This window comes from Porites lutea, chromosome 6, assembly GCF_958299795.1.
Source record: "Porites lutea chromosome 6, jaPorLute2.1, whole genome shotgun sequence".
In the NCBI taxonomy this organism is placed as follows: Eukaryota; Metazoa; Cnidaria; class Anthozoa; order Scleractinia; family Poritidae; genus Porites; species Porites lutea.
The window spans coordinates 259,193-277,575 of record NC_133206.1 but is presented as its reverse complement, the minus strand read 5'-3'; the positions used below and the strand labels follow the sequence as shown (position 1 = coordinate 277,575).

Genomic DNA, 18,383 nt, shown 5'->3' with positions numbered 1-18,383 from the left:
AAAATTTCACAGTGTCTTCAAAATGGCAACAACATTTTACGAAACGGAAATTTCTGGCGGAGAATTTTTTTTAGACAAGACTGGTTGTTTTTATTCAAAGCAATTCTAATGCAGACTTCGTTTCAACCTGGGATCAGGCGGTCAGACACGAAATATAAAAGACTTCAGGTTTGATCAGGTCTTTGTTTTGTTTCACTCTGTACAATGTTCAGTTTAGTTTAAAGGTAGATAATTTAACTGTTTCCGTTATGCTTAAGTAGTTATTTACAAGTGTTTTCTAGTGTAAATAGGAGGTTCTCACTAAGGGTTAACTCGAATCATTCCTGCAGACTAAGTATTAACTAAGGTCATGCATTTGTTTGAGTTCGATATCAGACTGCTCTTAGTTTAAGTGTAGCTTTTGTCTTCAACACCCATTTCCTTGACCATCCGCTAAATGAAAATTAGTCTTCAGAAAGGCTGAAGCCCAATTTCAATCCCCGCCTACCTATGCTTAAAAAAGTGCGGCAACATATTTTCAATGAGTGGTTTTCCTTAAGCGCTTTTTTCCCCACGTCAACTTTGTAAACCCATGACACGACAGAACGGTGCGTCTCGTCATTATTCTGTTTTGATTCACTTAAAACCACCAAAAACAGCCTGAATTTAACCATTAACGACTTTAGTACATGTACTACCAGCTTAACGAAAGACGCGCCAAAATACAAATGAAAAACACTTGGACTTAAATAAGCAAATACTATTTGTAACAAATTCTATGCTTGTAGAAAACGATACTATGTGTGATGTTCCTGCCACCAACACTAATTCTAGTTTTTATATCATTTAAATGAAAAATAAGAATTTAATTAAGAATTTTACTTTACCAAAACACAATACAAATAATTGCCGTTCAACAAAAAAAAAAAGCTTGAAATTAGACATCCACGGGATAACACTAATGGAGAGACAAACGCTGTAAACAACAGGAAAAATAACAAAAAAAGCTCGAGCTTTTGGCGACCACAGTCATGCTGAATAAGATAGAAATTCACATGCACTTTGCCGATTATTTTTGAGCACGTGATAAATGTTTGGAAGAATGACGAACAGCACTGAGTTCCATCATTCCAGCATCTCGCTCCTGTCTTGTTCCACTGGCTCTTCTTAGTCCTGTTCCTGAAGATGTTGGTGTCATTACAGGTGTTGAGCGGACATGGGCCCCAGACATCCGGGATATGTCACCACGTGGGAGATCACCACTTGTGACGTCAGCTGGCGCTCCACGATGAAGACGTGTAATGCGCCGTTCTCTCTCAGCGCGCGAGATTGGTCTTTGTGCACCTGGTTAATTTAAAAGAATAAACTGAGAGATTAGAAATCTGCTATCAAATTAAAGAAGGGCGGTATTTCTTGATAGTTCTGAGTTTCGCGGTTTAACCTTTAAGAAAAGGAAAGTGTGGGCCAGACGACCATGCTTACCAACTGGTGAAGGGGTAGCAGCAGTCATGGGTTCTCTTAGTCGGCCAGATGCCCCACCAGCCAAGGCTCGAGTTGTAGAGCTTCGATGATTCCTTTCTGGTTCTCTTGGTTCACGCTCTCTCTCCAAAACTTTTTCTACTCCCTTCATTCCACATCTTTCAGCACCCAGATCCGGTTCTCTTCCCTGAGTTGGAATAAAGGACCACCGTGGAATGTCACAAATAGTTGAATTTTTGGAATTATAAGATTTTGTTTTTGATTACAAGATTTTTTGTTTTTGAGATCTTTAGAATGAGCAAAACCAAAAATACTTCTTAGCTCTGTTACGCCTTCAAGACTCAACATAATCCTTCTAAACTAAACTTGGGTCAAAACTTTATAGGATCTTTATGAAGTCAAAACAGCCTAACAGAGCTAATACCTCGCTATCAAACTACATGAAAATAATAAGTGTTTTCTCTTTCAAAATATCCTGACAAATCCCTTAATTTCACAATTAACTATATTTAATATACTTAGTTTTTCTGACATCTCCACTTTAAAACCCCATACCCACCACATTATCAAATACGCCTGATGTTTTAGGTTTAATTAATGAATTAAAAAACACACACTCATGTAAAACAGCAGGAGAGACAATGCCAAGTTCTACAAGACATAGAACAACACTACTGCCAAACTAAAAGCATAGGATTGTGTTGTTGTTGTCTCCAGCTGAGGATGGGACTGCCATTTCTGTGTGGTCAGCATAGCCAAGCAAAGGTCTAGCAGTGTACAGTTCTAAGTATTGATCAGGCCCAAGGAATCAAACTTGTGACTACTAACTCTGCCACAGGTGGATGTGGTCTGTCATAAGCAAAATAAGTGGTACCCAGGCCAACATGTCTAGAGGCCAGTGCCTTGGTTATTAGATCATTGAAATTTCACAGTATTTTATCAGAATAATAAAATGGTGCATGAAAACTTACAAATTTGAGAAGATTCCAGTCGAAGATATAATCATACACGTATCCTTGACAATGAAACAGGTTGCGAAAAAGTTGTCGCAAGTAAGAGTAGTCAGGCTTATCATCAAACCGTAGTGACCTGCAGTTGTTTAAGTACGTGGAAAACTCAGCTGCAGAAAAGGAAGAGAAACAACACTCAGTAGAGTATAATACAAATACTGTGAATGGTATAACTGTGGTTCTAAGGTTTACAATATAATCTGTGCCTTCTTTCTGCATATAAATTTCATTACCTAATAAAACCCATAAAAACAGTCGAACTGAACTTCAGCAATAAACAGCTGTTTATCTACATGCCCAAGTAGAGGTCCAAAGCCAGGAGTGTGGCAGTGATAAAATGGTCACCATAAGATCATACATGTACATACAAACTTGTTTCAAGATACATGTACAATCATTTGTCATTTCAAGAGATTACAATGTAAATGTTGATTTATGAGAAAAAGAAAACAAAATGTCAAATTCATGTTGGTAAGCCCAAGGACTGGAATAATTATTAAATCTGCATAAGTATTTTGTATAGAGTGATACCAGGTTCACATCCAAATGGAAGAAGTAAAATAACGATATTAACAGCTTAAATGTTCACTTTTGAACCATAAGATTCCTTATAAAGCTGTACAGATGTAGAACAAAAATCTACTGCACAGGGAATTCAAAAGCATACATTGTACAAGTACCGTATTTATTCGACTATAAGCCGAGCGATTTTTACACAAATTAAAACTGAGGTGATCATTACATACATGGAAAACCCTTGCAGAGGACCTCAATAGGTGTTGACATCTTTTTTTCACTGATCCTTTCATATTTCTGTTTCTTTGTAGCCGCCTTAAGTCCTTGCCATGGCAAACTTCCCAGGTTAAAATACATAAGAACATACCCAAGTGATTCTAAATCATCTCTTCTGCTTTGCTCTAAAGACACAACAAGGCTGGATTAAACTATGTCATTGATTTGTACTTTTAGAAACTTAAGGCCTTTCTTACTACAATAATATAGTCAAAACAGGAAAATTGGGAACACTTCACTCAGGGATGTTTGTTGTGTCAAGCCCTAGGATTTCACGGCAATGATCTTTTCTGGTACAGTGTCACCACCGTGATCTTAAAATAGTAGAACCGAAAAATATTTTCCTGTGACATATCCTGATACACATGTATGTTCAGACTGAGGGATCAAAATACACAAACATAGTATTTTTCCACCCGGCTTCTTAACTAGTAGAGCAATTCTTTATGACTCTGCTTGCGTATAATTATACCGGTATACGAAATTTTAAAAAACGTTACCGTTTTTCTATCGTCCACTATTTTGAATCATTCCCAAAGTGCATTGTGTGGTTCCAGAAAATATCCATACCCCCCCCACGGATGGTTAATGGAAATTCCTAGGGGGTGGGGGGGCTAAAGGGTAGAATTTTCCGAGGGGTACAGGGGGTGCCCACGAGAATAATTTTCCACCGGGTTGTAAAAGACGCGATCGATCATACGAGACAAACTTAAGTATATGTGGATTATTTTGATTTGTAGCACAACAAAAATTAGAAGTAGACACCCTTTCGAGAAAAAAAACTTCAAGATGTTTGTCTCAAACGTCGATCGTCTTCTTTGCTGGGAGTTCGCTATCATCTCCGCTCTAACGATTTGTCCACACGCTCTAACGATTTGTTCTAACGCTCTAACGGATTGCTCTTACGATCTAACGGTTGATTCTAAACAGCTAACGGTCGGTCCGTCCAACGTTTGACTTTGACGAAGTCTTTAAATAAATATCGTCCTTCGGGCAAATCGATCGCAATTCTCAACAGGTTACTCCTCCGGGAATAAATTCTAGCGCATCGATTAATAATAATTTCTTTATGTCGAACATGTATCTAGATTGTGGACTCGACTGCAGATAGTCTGACAAAAACTTACGCTAAGCGAGAACAAACGTCGTCTAACTCGGCGATATATTTCTCGAGCTTTGTGTAAACAACTTTATGCAAATTTCTGTTGACATTCAGTGAGCTCGTCGCGACAAAGCGTTGCGTGACGACCCAAATGAGACCTTTGCCGAATTTTATTATTGACTTCTAATAAAGTACCGTTGAAGGCAAGCTGTTTGTCCAACAGACCTTTCGCCAAATCAACTTTTGCCCGAAAATAATAACGATCTGTTCCTTCTTTGTGGAGAAGACTTTCGATCACGTGCTAGGCAACGAAATAGATCATGTTTCACTGATGTTCATTTCTGAACATGAATCGATGCAAATATGGGACGCAAAATGAATGTTTGCATATTTTGGTTTTTTTTATAACCCAAATAGGTTTTTTGTAATTCCTGAGATTTGTTTAACTGCAAGTGTAATTCATTCAAAGTTAAACTTAATTACAAACATCGAGAGATCGACTTTGTGGTGACTTTAGGACCCGAGGCCGAACAAACGATAAACTTTGTTGTAAGTTAGTTTTCTAGTAGATCCGTTTTGAAATTCGAATTTCTTCACATAGTTTAATGTTAAATCAATGGTTAACTTTGAAGTTAAGTTTGCTGTAAATGTTGCATTTGAGATGATACTGTCTTAGACAAGACGTGTACATAGTGAAACTTAATTACAGTACCAGACATCAACTTTGTCAAACTTTGTCTGCAGGTAGATTCGTTTTGAAATTTGAAAATGTTCACATAGTTTTATTTCAATGAATAATTCAAATTTAAAGTTATTTTTTAAATGTTTTCTTGAGATGACATAAACTTATTAATCTCTGTTCTGCCTCGCGCGTTTCGCTGGAAGGACTAATTATAAAAGAGAGACCGCTCACAGTCTATCAAGCGCGCTCTACCTACGTAAGAAAAAACATATTGTCTTGTAAAAGATTACAAATAGGTCAAAGATTTTAAAAAAAAAATGTGTCTTAAGATGAGAACAGTTAATTTTAAGCGGTACACGGTCGATTATCTCTAAATATGGCAAATTAAGACCATGAAAAGGAAAAAAGGAAATTCCTGGGGGGTGGGGGGGTTATACATGACCCCTCTGGAACGGAAATTCCGAGAGGGTGGGGGGGTCTAATCGGAAGAACCATCCGTGGGGGGGGTATGGATATTTTCTGGAACCACACATTGCATGTTACTGATGACTCATGCATGAAAGTTAACAACATTTAAAAAAGACTTCAAAAGATTAAAAACATTTAGAAGGTGGTCTTTTAGTGACAATTTCACTGTTGAAACTGATGATGAGGCCCAAATCTCTTTACGAAAAGACAAGATCTATAGCAAACATTTCAACTGAGTCCACTTCTTTAGTTGGATTGAAGAGGAGTCTGGGGTTTTTGACACTTTAGCGCACACAAATTTAACATTTAAAAAACCTTCTTCTGACATGTTAATAGACATTGCAGTTGTTTGTAACTAATAGTACACACTGATGTTCTTCAATTTAAAAGTATGTTTAAAAACATGTTTCTGTTCATTAAAAGAAATAAAAGTGGGTTCCCATGGAACCAAAAAAATGTTACAGATAGTTTCCCATGATCTGTGGGCATGGAAATGAAAAATGCTATCCATGCCATTTGCAATCCTAGGGCTTGTTGTGTTACAACCAATCACAGCAAAGATCAGGACACACAAACTAGCCAAAAAAAAACACAAATTAATTAACCTCCTTGCTTACAGTTTGGTTTCTCATGTGCCATTGGCTTTTTTCTTGCAAAACATTCAAGAAATATTTCTGGTGTTCATGGTTTTCCTCGTTTGACTTTAATTTAACCTCAATGTGTGGTTCCAGAAAATATCCATACCCCCCCCACGGATGGTTCTTCCGATTAGACCCCCCCACCCTCTCGGAATTTCCGTTCCAGAGGGGTCATGTATAACCCCCCCACCCCCCAGGAATTTCCTATTTTCCTTTTCATGGTCTTAATTTGCCATATTTAGAGATAATCGACCGTGTACCGCTTAAAATTAACTGTTCTCATCTTAAGACACATTTTTTTTTATAATCTTTGACCTATTTGTTATCTTTTACAAGACAATATGTATTTCTTACGTAGGTAGAGCACGCTTGATAGACTATGAGCGGTCTCTCTTTTTTAATTAGTCCTTCCAGCGAAACGCGCGAGGCAGAACAGAGATTAATAAGTTTATGTCATCTCAAGAAAACATTTAAAACATAACTTTAAATTTGAATTATTCATTGAAATAAAACTATGTGAACATTTTCAAATTTCAAAACGAATCTACCTACAGACAAAGTTAGACAAAGTCGATGTCTGGTACTGTAATTAAGTTTCACTATGTACACGTCTTGTCTAAGACAGTTTCATCTCAAATGCAACATTTACAGCATAACTTCAAAGTTAACTATTGATTTAACATTAAACTATGTGAAGAAATTCGAATTTCAAAACGGATCTACTAGAAAACTAACTTACGACAAAGTTTATCGTTTGTTTGGCCTCGGGTACTAAAGTCACCACAAAGTCGATCTCTCGATGTTTGTAATTAAGTTTAACTTTGAATGAATTACATTTGCAGTTAAACAAATCTCAGGAATTACAAAGAAACCTATTTGGGTTATAAAAGAACAAAATATGCAAACATTCATTTTGCGTCCCATATTTGCATCGATTCATGTTCAGAAATGAACATCAGTGAAACATGATCTATTTCGTTGCCTAGCACGTGATCGAAAGTCTTCTCCACAAAGAAGGAACAGATCGTTATTATTTTCGGGCAAAAGTTGATTTGGCGAAGGTCTGTTGGACAAACAGCTTTCCTTCAACGGTACTCGATTAGAAGTCAATAATAAAATACAGCAAAGGTCTCATTTGGGTCGTCACGCAACGCTTTGTCGCGACGAGCTCACTGAATGTCAACAGAAATTTGCATAAAGTTGTTCACACAAAGCTCGACGGAGAAATACAGTATATCGCCGAGTTAGACGACGTTTGTTCTCGATTAGCGTAAGTTTTTGTCAGACTATCTGCAGTCGAGTCCACAATCTAGATACATGTTCGACATAAAGAAGTTATTATTAATCGATGCGCTAGAATTTATTCCCGGAGAAGTAACCTGTTGAGAATTGCGATCGATTTGCCCGAAGGACGATATTTATTTAAAGACTTCGTCAAAGTCAAACGTTGGACGGACCGACCGTTAGCTGTTTAGAATCAACCGTTAGGTCGTAAGAGCAATCCGTTAGAGCGTTAGAACAAATCGTTAGAGCGTCTAAACAAATCGTTAGAGCAGAGATGATAGCGAACTCCCAGCAAAGAAGACGATCGACGTTTGAGACAAACATCTTGAAGTTTTTTTTCTCGAAAGGGCATCTACTTCTAATTTTTGCTGTGCTACAAATCAAAATAATCCACATATACTTAAGTATGTCTCGTATGATCGATCGCGTCTTTTACAACCATGTGGAAAATTATTCTCGTGGGCACCCCCTGTACCCCTCGGAAAATTCTACCCTTTAGCCCCCCCACCCCCTAGGAATTTCCATTAACCATCCGTGGGGGGGGTATGGATATTTTCTGGAACCACACAATACACATAATTTATAATTGGTGCAAATTTGTTCTCCCCTCCCCTTCCCCCTCCCTACCCTTTTTGCACCTGTCACGCATGATAATGTGTGGATGTTTCTTGGTGTTGTGGAACCCAATGTTTGTTCACTTTTGTGCTGTGGTGTGGGTATTGTTCAGTTTTCTTTCAGTCTAGTGACTGCACCTGTCCCCAATGCCAAGAAACTACCCTAATCAGGGGTGTATCTAGCCTTAGACTGGTAGGACTGCAGGGCCTACAATTTTTTGGTTTTTATCAGCCTACCACCTGGGTCCACTTGTAATAAATCATGTATTGTTGGGGCAAGCTCAAGAGCTTAAGAGCTCAAAGTTTAGATGAGGTCAGTGCTTACTAGTCACGTGTGCAATCAACAGGGTTATAAACAAACATTTTGGAGGACATGTTGAAATAAATTTCCAACCCTTAGCCAGCCAGGCTACAACAAGTCGAGAAGCTGGCTATGCTCCTGACAGTACTAATAATTGGGGGCTCTGTAACAATCATGTATCCTCCAGCTCTAAATGGTAATTGTATAAATGCAGCACATTTCAAATTAAAAAAATTTAGACATGCATGTAAAAATCATCTGATGTACATGTAGAAAATGCAGTCACAACATACCAATTCCTAAGTGAGTGTTAATACTGGCATATCTTGCTGTCCCTGTCAGGTTCTTGTTTTCTCTGTATGGTATATGCTGGTGTGTCCGTGGGTCTCTGTATTTCTTTGCCAATCCAAAATCAATAATGTACACTAAACTGCCCTTTTTTCCAAGTCCCATTAGAAAGTTGTCTGGTTTGATATCACGATGGATGAAATTCTTAGAGTGAACATACTCTATTCTGCTGATCTAAGTAAAGACAAAAAACATTGCAACAATCGACACTATTTCAAAGTACTGGTACTGAGATTGGTGCACATACTATGTACAGTGGAACCCTGCCCTACAGACACCCATATTATAATAATGACACAGTTTTGTTTGTCCCAACCAAAAGCTTAATAAGTACAAAATGTACAACAAAACAAGAAAATATAAATATATAAAAGTACAAAAAATACATGTACATTGTACAACCGCTTAATAAGTACAACCGCCCTCTCCCGATAGCAAAATGTTAAAACTTCTCACATTTGATAACTTGTTCCCGCCACTAAGATATTCTCCCTAAAACTCATAGTAGAACGACAACAGCTATCACATTTTCCTGCCAAAATGATGCTGGCTCCCATGCGAGCACTACTTAGTGTTGAGAAAATCTCATACTTGTTGCCATGCTCGTCTTAAAATCTAAAGCTCTCTAATAAGAGCCAGGAAACGGGGGTTTCCTCCACTATTATGAAACTGGCCCTTGGCTACTTTCATAGCAAAATAGAAGAAACATGGAACTCAAAGAAATTCCTACCTGTTTGATTACCCACCAACTTGTTGTACTTACCCAGCAACCTGAAATCTTAGTGACATCCCTGCTATGACTAAAGATCTTACACATGAAAGCTTTACAGAAACGGCGAATAACCTTTCAACGGTTTTAGGTTATATTCAGTCCACCTAGCTGATTTGCTAAAAAAAATGGTAAAGGTGCACACGAGCCAAAGACCCAAACGGCCGGAGCTTATACCAGTTTCGGTAGCATGAAGCATACCTAGGAGTATGGTTCCTCCCCCTTGGACGGGATGCTAGTCCACTGCAGGGTTACGCCCCCGCAGTATATCACCGGTACCCATTTATACACCTGGGTGAAGAAAGACATACTGGAGTAAAGTTCCTTGTTTAAGGAAACAATGCGATGGGCAAGACTTGAAAACCCAGACCACCAGATCCAGAGTTCCAGGTGTTAACCGCTCAGCACACACGCCTCCACACTCCGCCAATTTGCAACCTCAGTACTAATTAAAGTAAAGTTGCAGATTCCATTGTCACATTCCAAGAACAATACTTAAAAGGTAATAAATTGTAATTTAAGTCCAAGATTATTGCAGTTGTCCTCATGTCAATAAAACATGTGTCCGTTTTTTTTTCTGAGGGCCTGCTTAATGACAACACTCGGTTAAAAATGGAAACTATGGCCTGCCCCTCATGTTCAAATGGAGTACATGTAACCAGGTTCCACTGTACATGTATGTAATTGGCAAAACTGATTTTATATTGACAAAAGTGCACAACAATGCAAAACACACAAAGATGATTCCTGTAAAAAATCACAGTTCCAAGCAAACTGGGTCAACATTTTTATAAGGAGACAGAAGGTCCGGACATCCATGTGTTTATCTTTGCATCTACTTGAAGAAAATTCAGGACCTCTGCCATTATTTTTAAACAGCTTTTACAACTCTTTTCCTATTTAAACCCTTCAGCCCATACTGTAGCTTTCCCAGTTAAAATGGAAAGTACTTGTGTGATACTTGTATGCAAAGAACTGCACTGCTGCAATGATGTTTATGCACATGTAGAGCTGTATGCAACCCTTTGCCACTCACCATTTGATCAGCTAAAAGAAGAACTGTTTTTATACTAAACTTCCTGTTGCAAAAGTTAAACAAATCTTCTAGACTGGGTCCAAGGAGTTCCATGACCAAAACATTGTAATCACCCTCTGTGCCACACCACTTTATGATGGGAATACCAACTGTTAAAAACAACAAGACCAATTACAGTACAATCAAACAATCAGAAATTATGGGATCAAACCATTGTTGCGAAAACACTGCTGGCTCTTTCGTGGCTAATTTGAAAACCCTTTTTTGGGGGGTGAAAAGCCATCAAAACAAAGGTAGCTTAAGTTCAGTAACTGGTTTGGGAGTGAAAGGGTTAAGATTAAAACATTTGCATCCTAGGAGGTTATAACAAAATGTTGTCACATCAAAATTGGCACATAAAGTTTCTAGAGGGCACAATAATAACTTAATAATTAAAAGATACATTGTAGATGCCGTGCATTACTATACCTCAAAACAAAGGAAAATAATAATTAAATCAAGGATAAAATGGAACCACAACAAATACTTGAAACTTCTTGTTGGCAATTTTATCTGAGGAGTGCTGTACACGCCGTGCACTACAAAACTAAGTACATGTAGTAATAAAAATGCCAAGTCGGATCTCACGTTGATACCAGACAAACTGGATTGGGGGGGAGGAGAGTAAAAAAAAAACATGCGACAAGATTTCTGGATCGCACTGCCGACAGAGATTTGTTGTTTACACTATCGAATAATATTTTATCCTTTTGAAGAAGTCTTTCATCTTATTTAAAATTTGGCTCGTGGCACGAAGACTTCTCAGGATTTTCTCGCTTGCTCGGCTGCCTTGAGCTTGTGTCCTACAAAGCTCGTTCTGCTCAATTTACAGCTTTTCTGCTGGGAAACTCATGTTGGAGGTCAATTTGTAGCAAGTTTAAGTTCAGCAACATTTGCTACCATTCTGGCCTCACAGATTAAAAAAGATATGAAAAAAATGCAATCTCAACGCAATGAAGCATTGCAAAGGTTAGTCGAACATTACATTCTGATTTCATTGCACTCGTTTCCCCAAACATTGAGTGCCCGCTTGTTTGATTTTGTCGGCCATAAGGACGTTTAAGTAAAAGTTCACTAACGCGTCGTTGCAACACATTCTGCTCCAAGAAGCTTCTGGCACAAGATCTCCTTAGTCACATCCATGTCTCAATGATTTCTTCTTACATAGTCTTTATTGTTGCTGTTCCATTTCTGCTTATTCCTTTCACGATTATCTGAGCTTGTATGGAAGCTGGTTGGAAAAATAAGCCTTCAATAGGCATAAAGCACCTCCCTTCTCTCAGTCCTCCGGCCAAAGGCAATGAAAGAAACGCCAAAAGCTACGGATTTCACCCAAATTGAAGCTTAATGGGAATATATCATTGCCCTGCAATTCTGAGAAGTTTTAGCCTAAGGGTAGTATCGAACTCGGCCAAGCGCGATGCAAACAGATTTTTCAACATTCTCTTACTCTCCTCATGTCTTTTGAATTCCCAACATCCCTGTCAGAAAATCAACATTTGGTACATGTAAAGTAACAGGATACTGTTACTTTAAAAACAATGAGCTACTCTCTCAGCTCAGACAGGTGCAATACTGTGACAGAGGCCCTTTTAACCACAAAATTTACAGCAACATGGTACAACCAAACAGTGGCATACTTAAAACAGAAAGCTCCCAAATGGAACACATATAGCTGTAAATAAAAATTGTTTTTACATCACATCACCAACACAAAGATCAACAAATGAATTAGCCTTAGAACAACAATCTTAGGCACAGTTTCAGAGACCAATGACATCAATTTTTGAGAAAAGTTTGAATTCCGCCATAAATATTTATTGTATGGGTTCGTCAAATGCCCCAGTAATGTGTGGATGTCTAGATCACAAAGAATTATGCTATAAGACGAATAACACTTGAACGAAACTACAAGTTTAAAAATCTTATGCTAGAATGGATTTTGAGACGTAATAAAAATTGCCTACTTCACTCACAATTACGCAAGAAATCAGTGAGCATTTCTCGACCCCCATAACCATTTTATTTTGCAACTTGCATAAAATTAACTTACTGTTTGAAACATACACTTTTAAAACGCCAAAGATGTGCTACAAACAAATAGCTTTGACCAAAATATTAATTTTAGACATAACGTTAAGAAGGAACAGTTCGTCTAAAACGACCTCATGTCTTAAATATCGGAAATGTCTTACCACCGCCCTGCATCATCTTGTAAAACTTTGCTTCAATATGTAACTGCGGATGTTTCGTCTTCACACATTCTAATTTGATAGCGACCTCCTCGTTTGTTGAGATATTCGTTCCTAAAAGAAACATAAACGCATTTCAGGCTAAAGACCACAACTGCGTGAAATTTTAAAATGGTAAAAAAAATCATAATAAGCGTACGCGTATGAGCAAATTAAAACGCGATTTACAGTATGCGAGATAAAACTTAACAAACGTACGAGCTTGTAAATTTCTAAGCTTATTAGTGTTTTGCTTCTCAAGGATTATGATTAATTTACCCAAGTAAATGTCTCCGAATGACCCACTTCCAATCTTTCTACCAAGGCGGTACTTGTTTCCAACCCGCAGTTCCATCTTTTCATCCACCCGAAAGTAAAACGATTGAAAATCAAAATGGTGTCTGTCAAGCTTTCGCCTTCGACGTCATGAAAAAGTCAACAAGACTTCTACAACCACCAAACTATTTCCAACGCGGGAATTCCCTTTAAAAATCCGTTAATATCGCGGGGAAAGTGTTTTTGTTTCTTTGGACTAAGTCTGTGAAGTATGAAATGTCATTGTAAATGAAGGATGGCTACAATTTTGCACGATTACTACAGAACCTAGGTGCCATTTCGTATTCCTTCAAGCCTTTCCTGTGGCAGCTGTGGAGACTTTATTATTGTTGGCGTGAATAATTTAACTTCCGGAAATATCCTTATTCGGCAAACCGCCGACAAGAGGTCAGTTCGTCACATCCCGAACATTTTCCGGGGCTGACGAGGGGGACTGGGCTCTACTACCCCTGGCACAACAAAGGGAAACGAGTGAGTATAAAAACTGTCAAAATTGAATCAAGAGCACTGAAGACAACTGAGGACAGGACTGTTTTTTTTTGTCCACCCGTAAATATGGGAATTGAACAAGAAAGATTTGTGGATGTCAATCCAGAACTCGTCTGCTGCATTTGCGCTAATGTTTTGGAAGATCCAATTGAGTCGCCTTGTCGACATGTCTTTTGTTCAGAATGCATTACAAGGTGGCTGGATATGAGAACAACTTGCCCGACTTGCCGTCAGCCGTTGAAGAATTCGCAGATGAAACCTGCGCTGCCACTTCTGAGAAATATAATCGCCAAACTACGAATTCGTTGTAATTTCATCGAAGAGGGATGCAACGAGATAGTAGACTTTGAACAACTAGGAAGTCACGTTCGCTCATGCCCGTACGCTCCAATGACGTGCGAAAACGAGGGATGTCACGAAAGTTTTCCTAGAAAAGACAGCTGTCGACACAAGAAAGAGTGCCCCTTTAGACGAGTTGTCTGTACTGCTTTTTCTAATCGTGGCTGTGGCATGGAATATAAATTATGTGAAGCAGCTGACCACAACTGTGTCGAGAGTTTGAAAAGTTTGGTCAGAGGTTTGTAAACTGGTACGGTACTACTACAATCATGGACAAAAGTCTTGGGACACTTTTGCGTTTCTGGGGCGTTTTCCAATTCACACAGGTCCAACCCCTCCCCTCACCCCACAAACAATGTTGGACGTGTCTATCCAGAATTTTTTCCGAGTTTCAACTTTGTATAGGGTGGTGGGAGGGAGAACTGCAAGAAGATTTCGAAAAGAATGCACTGTTTTAAGAGGGAACTGAGAAATGACAGAAAAATATGAATATTGCAGTACTGTCCCAAGGACTTTTGTCCAGGATTGTAGTGGTACAATTAGCGATTATTAGATTTGGCACCTTCACTTACCGTATTTGGAAGATGTAGGGCAAAACTAACTGATTCGATAGGTCATTGCCCTAATTCCTTGCAAAGGGAGGTTTATAATCTTGTCAGAATTCGCATCGCATGTAACTCCCATAACAATCAGCAAGTGAAGTGTGGTCTTGCTTTGGCCATAAATATCTCTCTCTATTGGTTAAGGCGAATCCAGTTGCCTAGCAACGAGGCAGCATTTAAACAAAACCACCACAAACCTGGCCTGGTTGTTTTAGCAAGTGTCTAAGAGGTCTAGAAATGCTTTTAATGATAAATTTCGAAGGTAGAGGTACAGTGGAACCCCGCTCTGTAGACACCTGTATAAATTGTAATGAACAGTTTTGTTTGTCCTAATGAAAAGCTCATATATTTTCTCTAAAAATAACTATCTTAAATGGACATTGGCTAATACAGTCAAAAGACATTTTCCTGTGTGCCAAGGCACAAACTCCCACAATTTATATCATCAACCCCACTTTACAGACACTGTTCATCTGGGGACTGCCCACGTGTAGGTTCTGTCTTATATTTAGTCCACCTGGCTGAGACACAAGCTAAAAGCATCAGATTCCATACAGATTCCATTGTCATGTTTCAAGAACAACACTTAAGGCTAGAGGTAATTTTAGTTTGAAACTATGATAATCGATCATGAGGTTTCTCCGGCATTAACTTGATACAGTTGCAATAGGCCTTTTGCATTAGTTGATCACGAGATCAACTTTTGGCAAACACAAAAACAGTTCGCTTTTGAAAAATTTTAATAGCAAGAGCTGAAAGAGCATATCAAAATTTATTAACCTGTAAATTTTCAGCCGTATATCTCAAAAGTAGCCATTGCAATGGCAGCCGAATATTAGAAGGATTTGTCTGAGAAAAACAATTTTTGCCACCCAGTCACACTTGAATGGTTTTCCATACAAATCCTTGTAAATTTTGAAATTTTCAAACGTTGTTAAACCTTTCCCTTAAGCATTTATTTAGTTTTTCTGATACAAATCCTTCTAATTTTTGGTGGCCATTGCAAATGCTACTTTTGAGATATATGGCTGAAAAATTGCAGGTTACCTAATTTTAATATGCTCTTTCAGCTCGTGCTGACAAAAGTTTCCAAAAATGAACTGTTTTTGTATTTACTGAAAGTTGATCACGTGATCAACTAATGCAAAAGGCCTATTAAGAATTTAAGCAAGGTTTTCTTGTAAAAATATCTGCTTTAGCCATTATATTTATAAAACATGAAATCCTTGACGTTTTTTTGAGAGCCTGCTTGATACAGACACCATAGCATGCTGTCCGCTTGGTATCCATATCAACCGGCTTCCACTGTACCTTTAACAGAAAGTGGATGTGATTTGGACCATTAGCTTCAAAATAACAGCTAATATCTAGGTACAAAAACATATGTTTCGCATCCTACTTTGCAGATGAGTTGTATCAGCTTTGTTGGTCATTTGTTTGTTTAAAATATTTGGTTTTTTACCGTCAAAAGCCCAGAGTTATTTCCTTGACATATATATTTGAATTTGTGTTCAATACGGCTCGATCATCAACAAACAGCATGGCAGGCGGAAGTTCCATGGAAAAGGTTTTAAATCAAATTCTTTTCTTGCCAATTATATAAAATTATCCTCAGTAGCACAGTAGTAAAGGAAAGACTGACTGAACAGGACGTGTGGGGTTCAATTCCTGATTAAACATTTTTTTCTTTTGTTGTCGTTTTGTTATGGTTGCTTTTTTTTTCTCATATATTTTCTTTTCCCTTTTGGAATTCCCTTTCTTTCTACTTCTGGCCCTTAGCCTCTCCTTTGCGAGGCTCAGCAAGTCACATATGTCTCGTATAAAAATTAATAGTGACCTTGTTTCCAGGCAGTGACGAGGTAGCCCTACATGTAGCAGTTTAACCTTGTCTTGACTAAACTCAACATATGTCAAAAGAGTTTACAGGTATCCAAAGATGAAATAGCTAAATGTCTGATTAAAACTGAATGGAAGAAATGCAGGTATATTCCATTAATATCGCTTGATGGATGTCATTTTACGCACTTATCATTTCAAACCCTGTGGTGGGGAGGGGGAGAGGGAATGCCAACAATAGGTGGGGATTTCACAGCAGTCCATTCCCTCAGTGGAGGCAAGTACCTTTGCTTTAGTTCTTTTTGGTTGAGACTGGGACCAAGTTTTGAGTGTGGTTACATAGTATTCTCCTCCTTGGCTGTGAAAAGGTGTATAATGTAGGTCATGCATCATGTTGTCTGTCTAATGAGAGACATTGGTTAAGTAGATGAAAAATGTTCATCATCATTGTCATGTTTAAACAGGGTGTGTTCTCACAAAATGGTTTAAATTAAAGGTTGTGCGATTTGTAACAAGTTGAATTCTAGTCCAGAGCCTCTTTAATTACTATAGTGGTCATTAATCCATTTTAGTCCCAGTTTAAATCTGTTTAACAGTCTGTTCCAGGTCAAAGGATTGGTGACTTTTCCAAGTCATGACTCTGAGCTTGAACTTGCTAAAAGATTTAGTGCAATTTCCACTGATAAAATCAGCACATTAAGGTTTGCTATTAATAATGTGCCGTCTAGAACTCTCTCAATACCTTATCAAGAACACCCTTTTAAACATGTTTGCTTGGGTAATTGGAAATTAATTTTTTTTTATTTTTCTGAGGTAGAGGCATCCAAAAAGAAACAGTAGCGATGCGAGTTACCCTTGCTTCATAGATGCTAGTGTTCTATACACTGAATACATCTTACCAGCACAGGCCCACATTGAGAATAGGTTCTTAAAGAATTTTTTTGTTTTGTCGTCATTAGGTTTGGAAAGTAGGGTAGCTACACTTGAACAAACATTAACTGAATTGAGACAGGATATGCAGGAACTGAAACAACAACAAGCAAGAACCAACCATGTAACACAGGAAACTAGGAATACTAGAAATAGCAGCAGTGCTATAGCAGGCCAGCAGCAGGATGGAGACTCTGGATTGATTTCATTGCTTTCTGATGATGAAGAAGAAAATGAAAACCAGCTGTGGACACCAAGAACAAATCTGATCCAAGGGATTATTGCCGATCGCGAAGGCTCGACTAGCAGTACATTAGTCAATCTTATTGCAAGAGATTTGCGAGAACTACAACAAGAAACTCTTAACCAGTTAGAATTGGATAGGACTCGTCGTCTGTCAAGAGCTTTGCGGCAGTCTGCTTCTGAAGCTAGAAGACACAGTAGAAGCCGGTCGCCAGTTGTTAGGAGAAACAGGGAAATCTCTCTTGATGCGGATGGCACTCCTCCAAGACGACAGTCACTTCAAGCTCCTTCTAGTGCATACACTCAGACTTCATCAAGTGGTAACATCACACAAGAACAAGGTACCTTACCAGTTGTACATTCAAGAGTAAGAGCAATGATTAGGCCAACTAGTATTGAAGACGACGTTTCTAGTCAAGTGGATTCGGAGGAGAACATAGCAGGCTCTTCAGATGAAAGTGATCAACACCATACCGCAGAGAGTAGCTCAAGTGATTTCAATGCTGAAAGCCCTCAGTAGTCTCCAGACCACTCTCCTTCATGTTCTTCATCTGATGATTTTGGTGAAATGGATGGTTGGTGGAGGAACCTAGTTAACAGCTATTCCAGCAGATCAGCAACCTTAAGCAGTGGTGTATCTTACCTTAGAGCGAACTTTCATTAAGGGTAATTTATTGGTTGTTTTTGCCACGGTCTTGGTATTCTATATTTTGCCGTAGTACTTGTTAGTGTGCTCTACTCTATTCATGGTGAAAAGTTGCTAGAAAAAGTTAAGACAAGCAATTACCTGTATGGTTGCGGTCATCAAGTGAATAAGCAATATCTTTATTCTTTCT

The 18,383-nt window shown here is 38.4% G+C and overlaps 2 protein-coding genes across 2 annotated transcripts; one reads left to right on the top strand and one right to left on the bottom strand.

Annotated features, from left to right (window-relative positions):
* Nucleotides 1-163: 163 nt before the first annotated feature.
* Nucleotides 164-13,413, bottom strand: LOC140942347 (casein kinase I-like). The gene is made up of 8 exons (XM_073391301.1): nt 13,052-13,413; nt 12,737-12,847; nt 10,503-10,651; nt 8,643-8,871; nt 3,215-3,385; nt 2,430-2,578; nt 1,462-1,645; nt 164-1,323 (listed from the first exon to the last, which is right to left on the bottom strand). The coding sequence occupies exons 1-8, from the start codon at nt 13,125-13,127 to the stop codon at nt 1,049-1,051; spliced, it is 1,344 nt and encodes a 447-aa protein (XP_073247402.1). The 5' UTR covers nt 13,128-13,413; the 3' UTR covers nt 164-1,048.
* Nucleotides 13,414-13,593: 180 nt separating this feature from the next.
* On the top strand, nt 13,594-18,383 carry LOC140941724 (uncharacterized). Its single transcript, XM_073390737.1, has 2 exons — nt 13,594-14,174; nt 17,334-18,383. The coding sequence occupies exons 1-2, from the start codon at nt 13,664-13,666 to the stop codon at nt 18,065-18,067; spliced, it is 1,245 nt and encodes a 414-aa protein (XP_073246838.1). The 5' UTR covers nt 13,594-13,663; the 3' UTR covers nt 18,068-18,383.

Coding starts and splice junctions, on each gene's coding strand:
- LOC140942347 (XM_073391301.1), bottom strand. CDS start 13,127: ATGGAACTGCGGGTTGGAAACAAGTACCGCCTTGGTAGAAAGATTGGA. Junction 8,872..10,502: donor TTCTTTTAGCTGATCAAATG/GTGAGTGGCAAA, acceptor GTCTTTACTTAG/ATCAGCAGAATAGAGTATGT. Junction 1,646..2,429: donor ACTGGAATCTTCTCAAATTT/GTAAGTTTTCAT, acceptor ATTCCAACTCAG/GGAAGAGAACCGGATCTGGG.
- LOC140941724 (XM_073390737.1), top strand. CDS start 13,664: ATGGGAATTGAACAAGAAAGATTTGTGGATGTCAATCCAGAACTCGTC. Junction 14,175..17,333: donor TTTGAAAAGTTTGGTCAGAG/GTTTGTAAACTG, acceptor TGTCGTCATTAG/GTTTGGAAAGTAGGGTAGCT.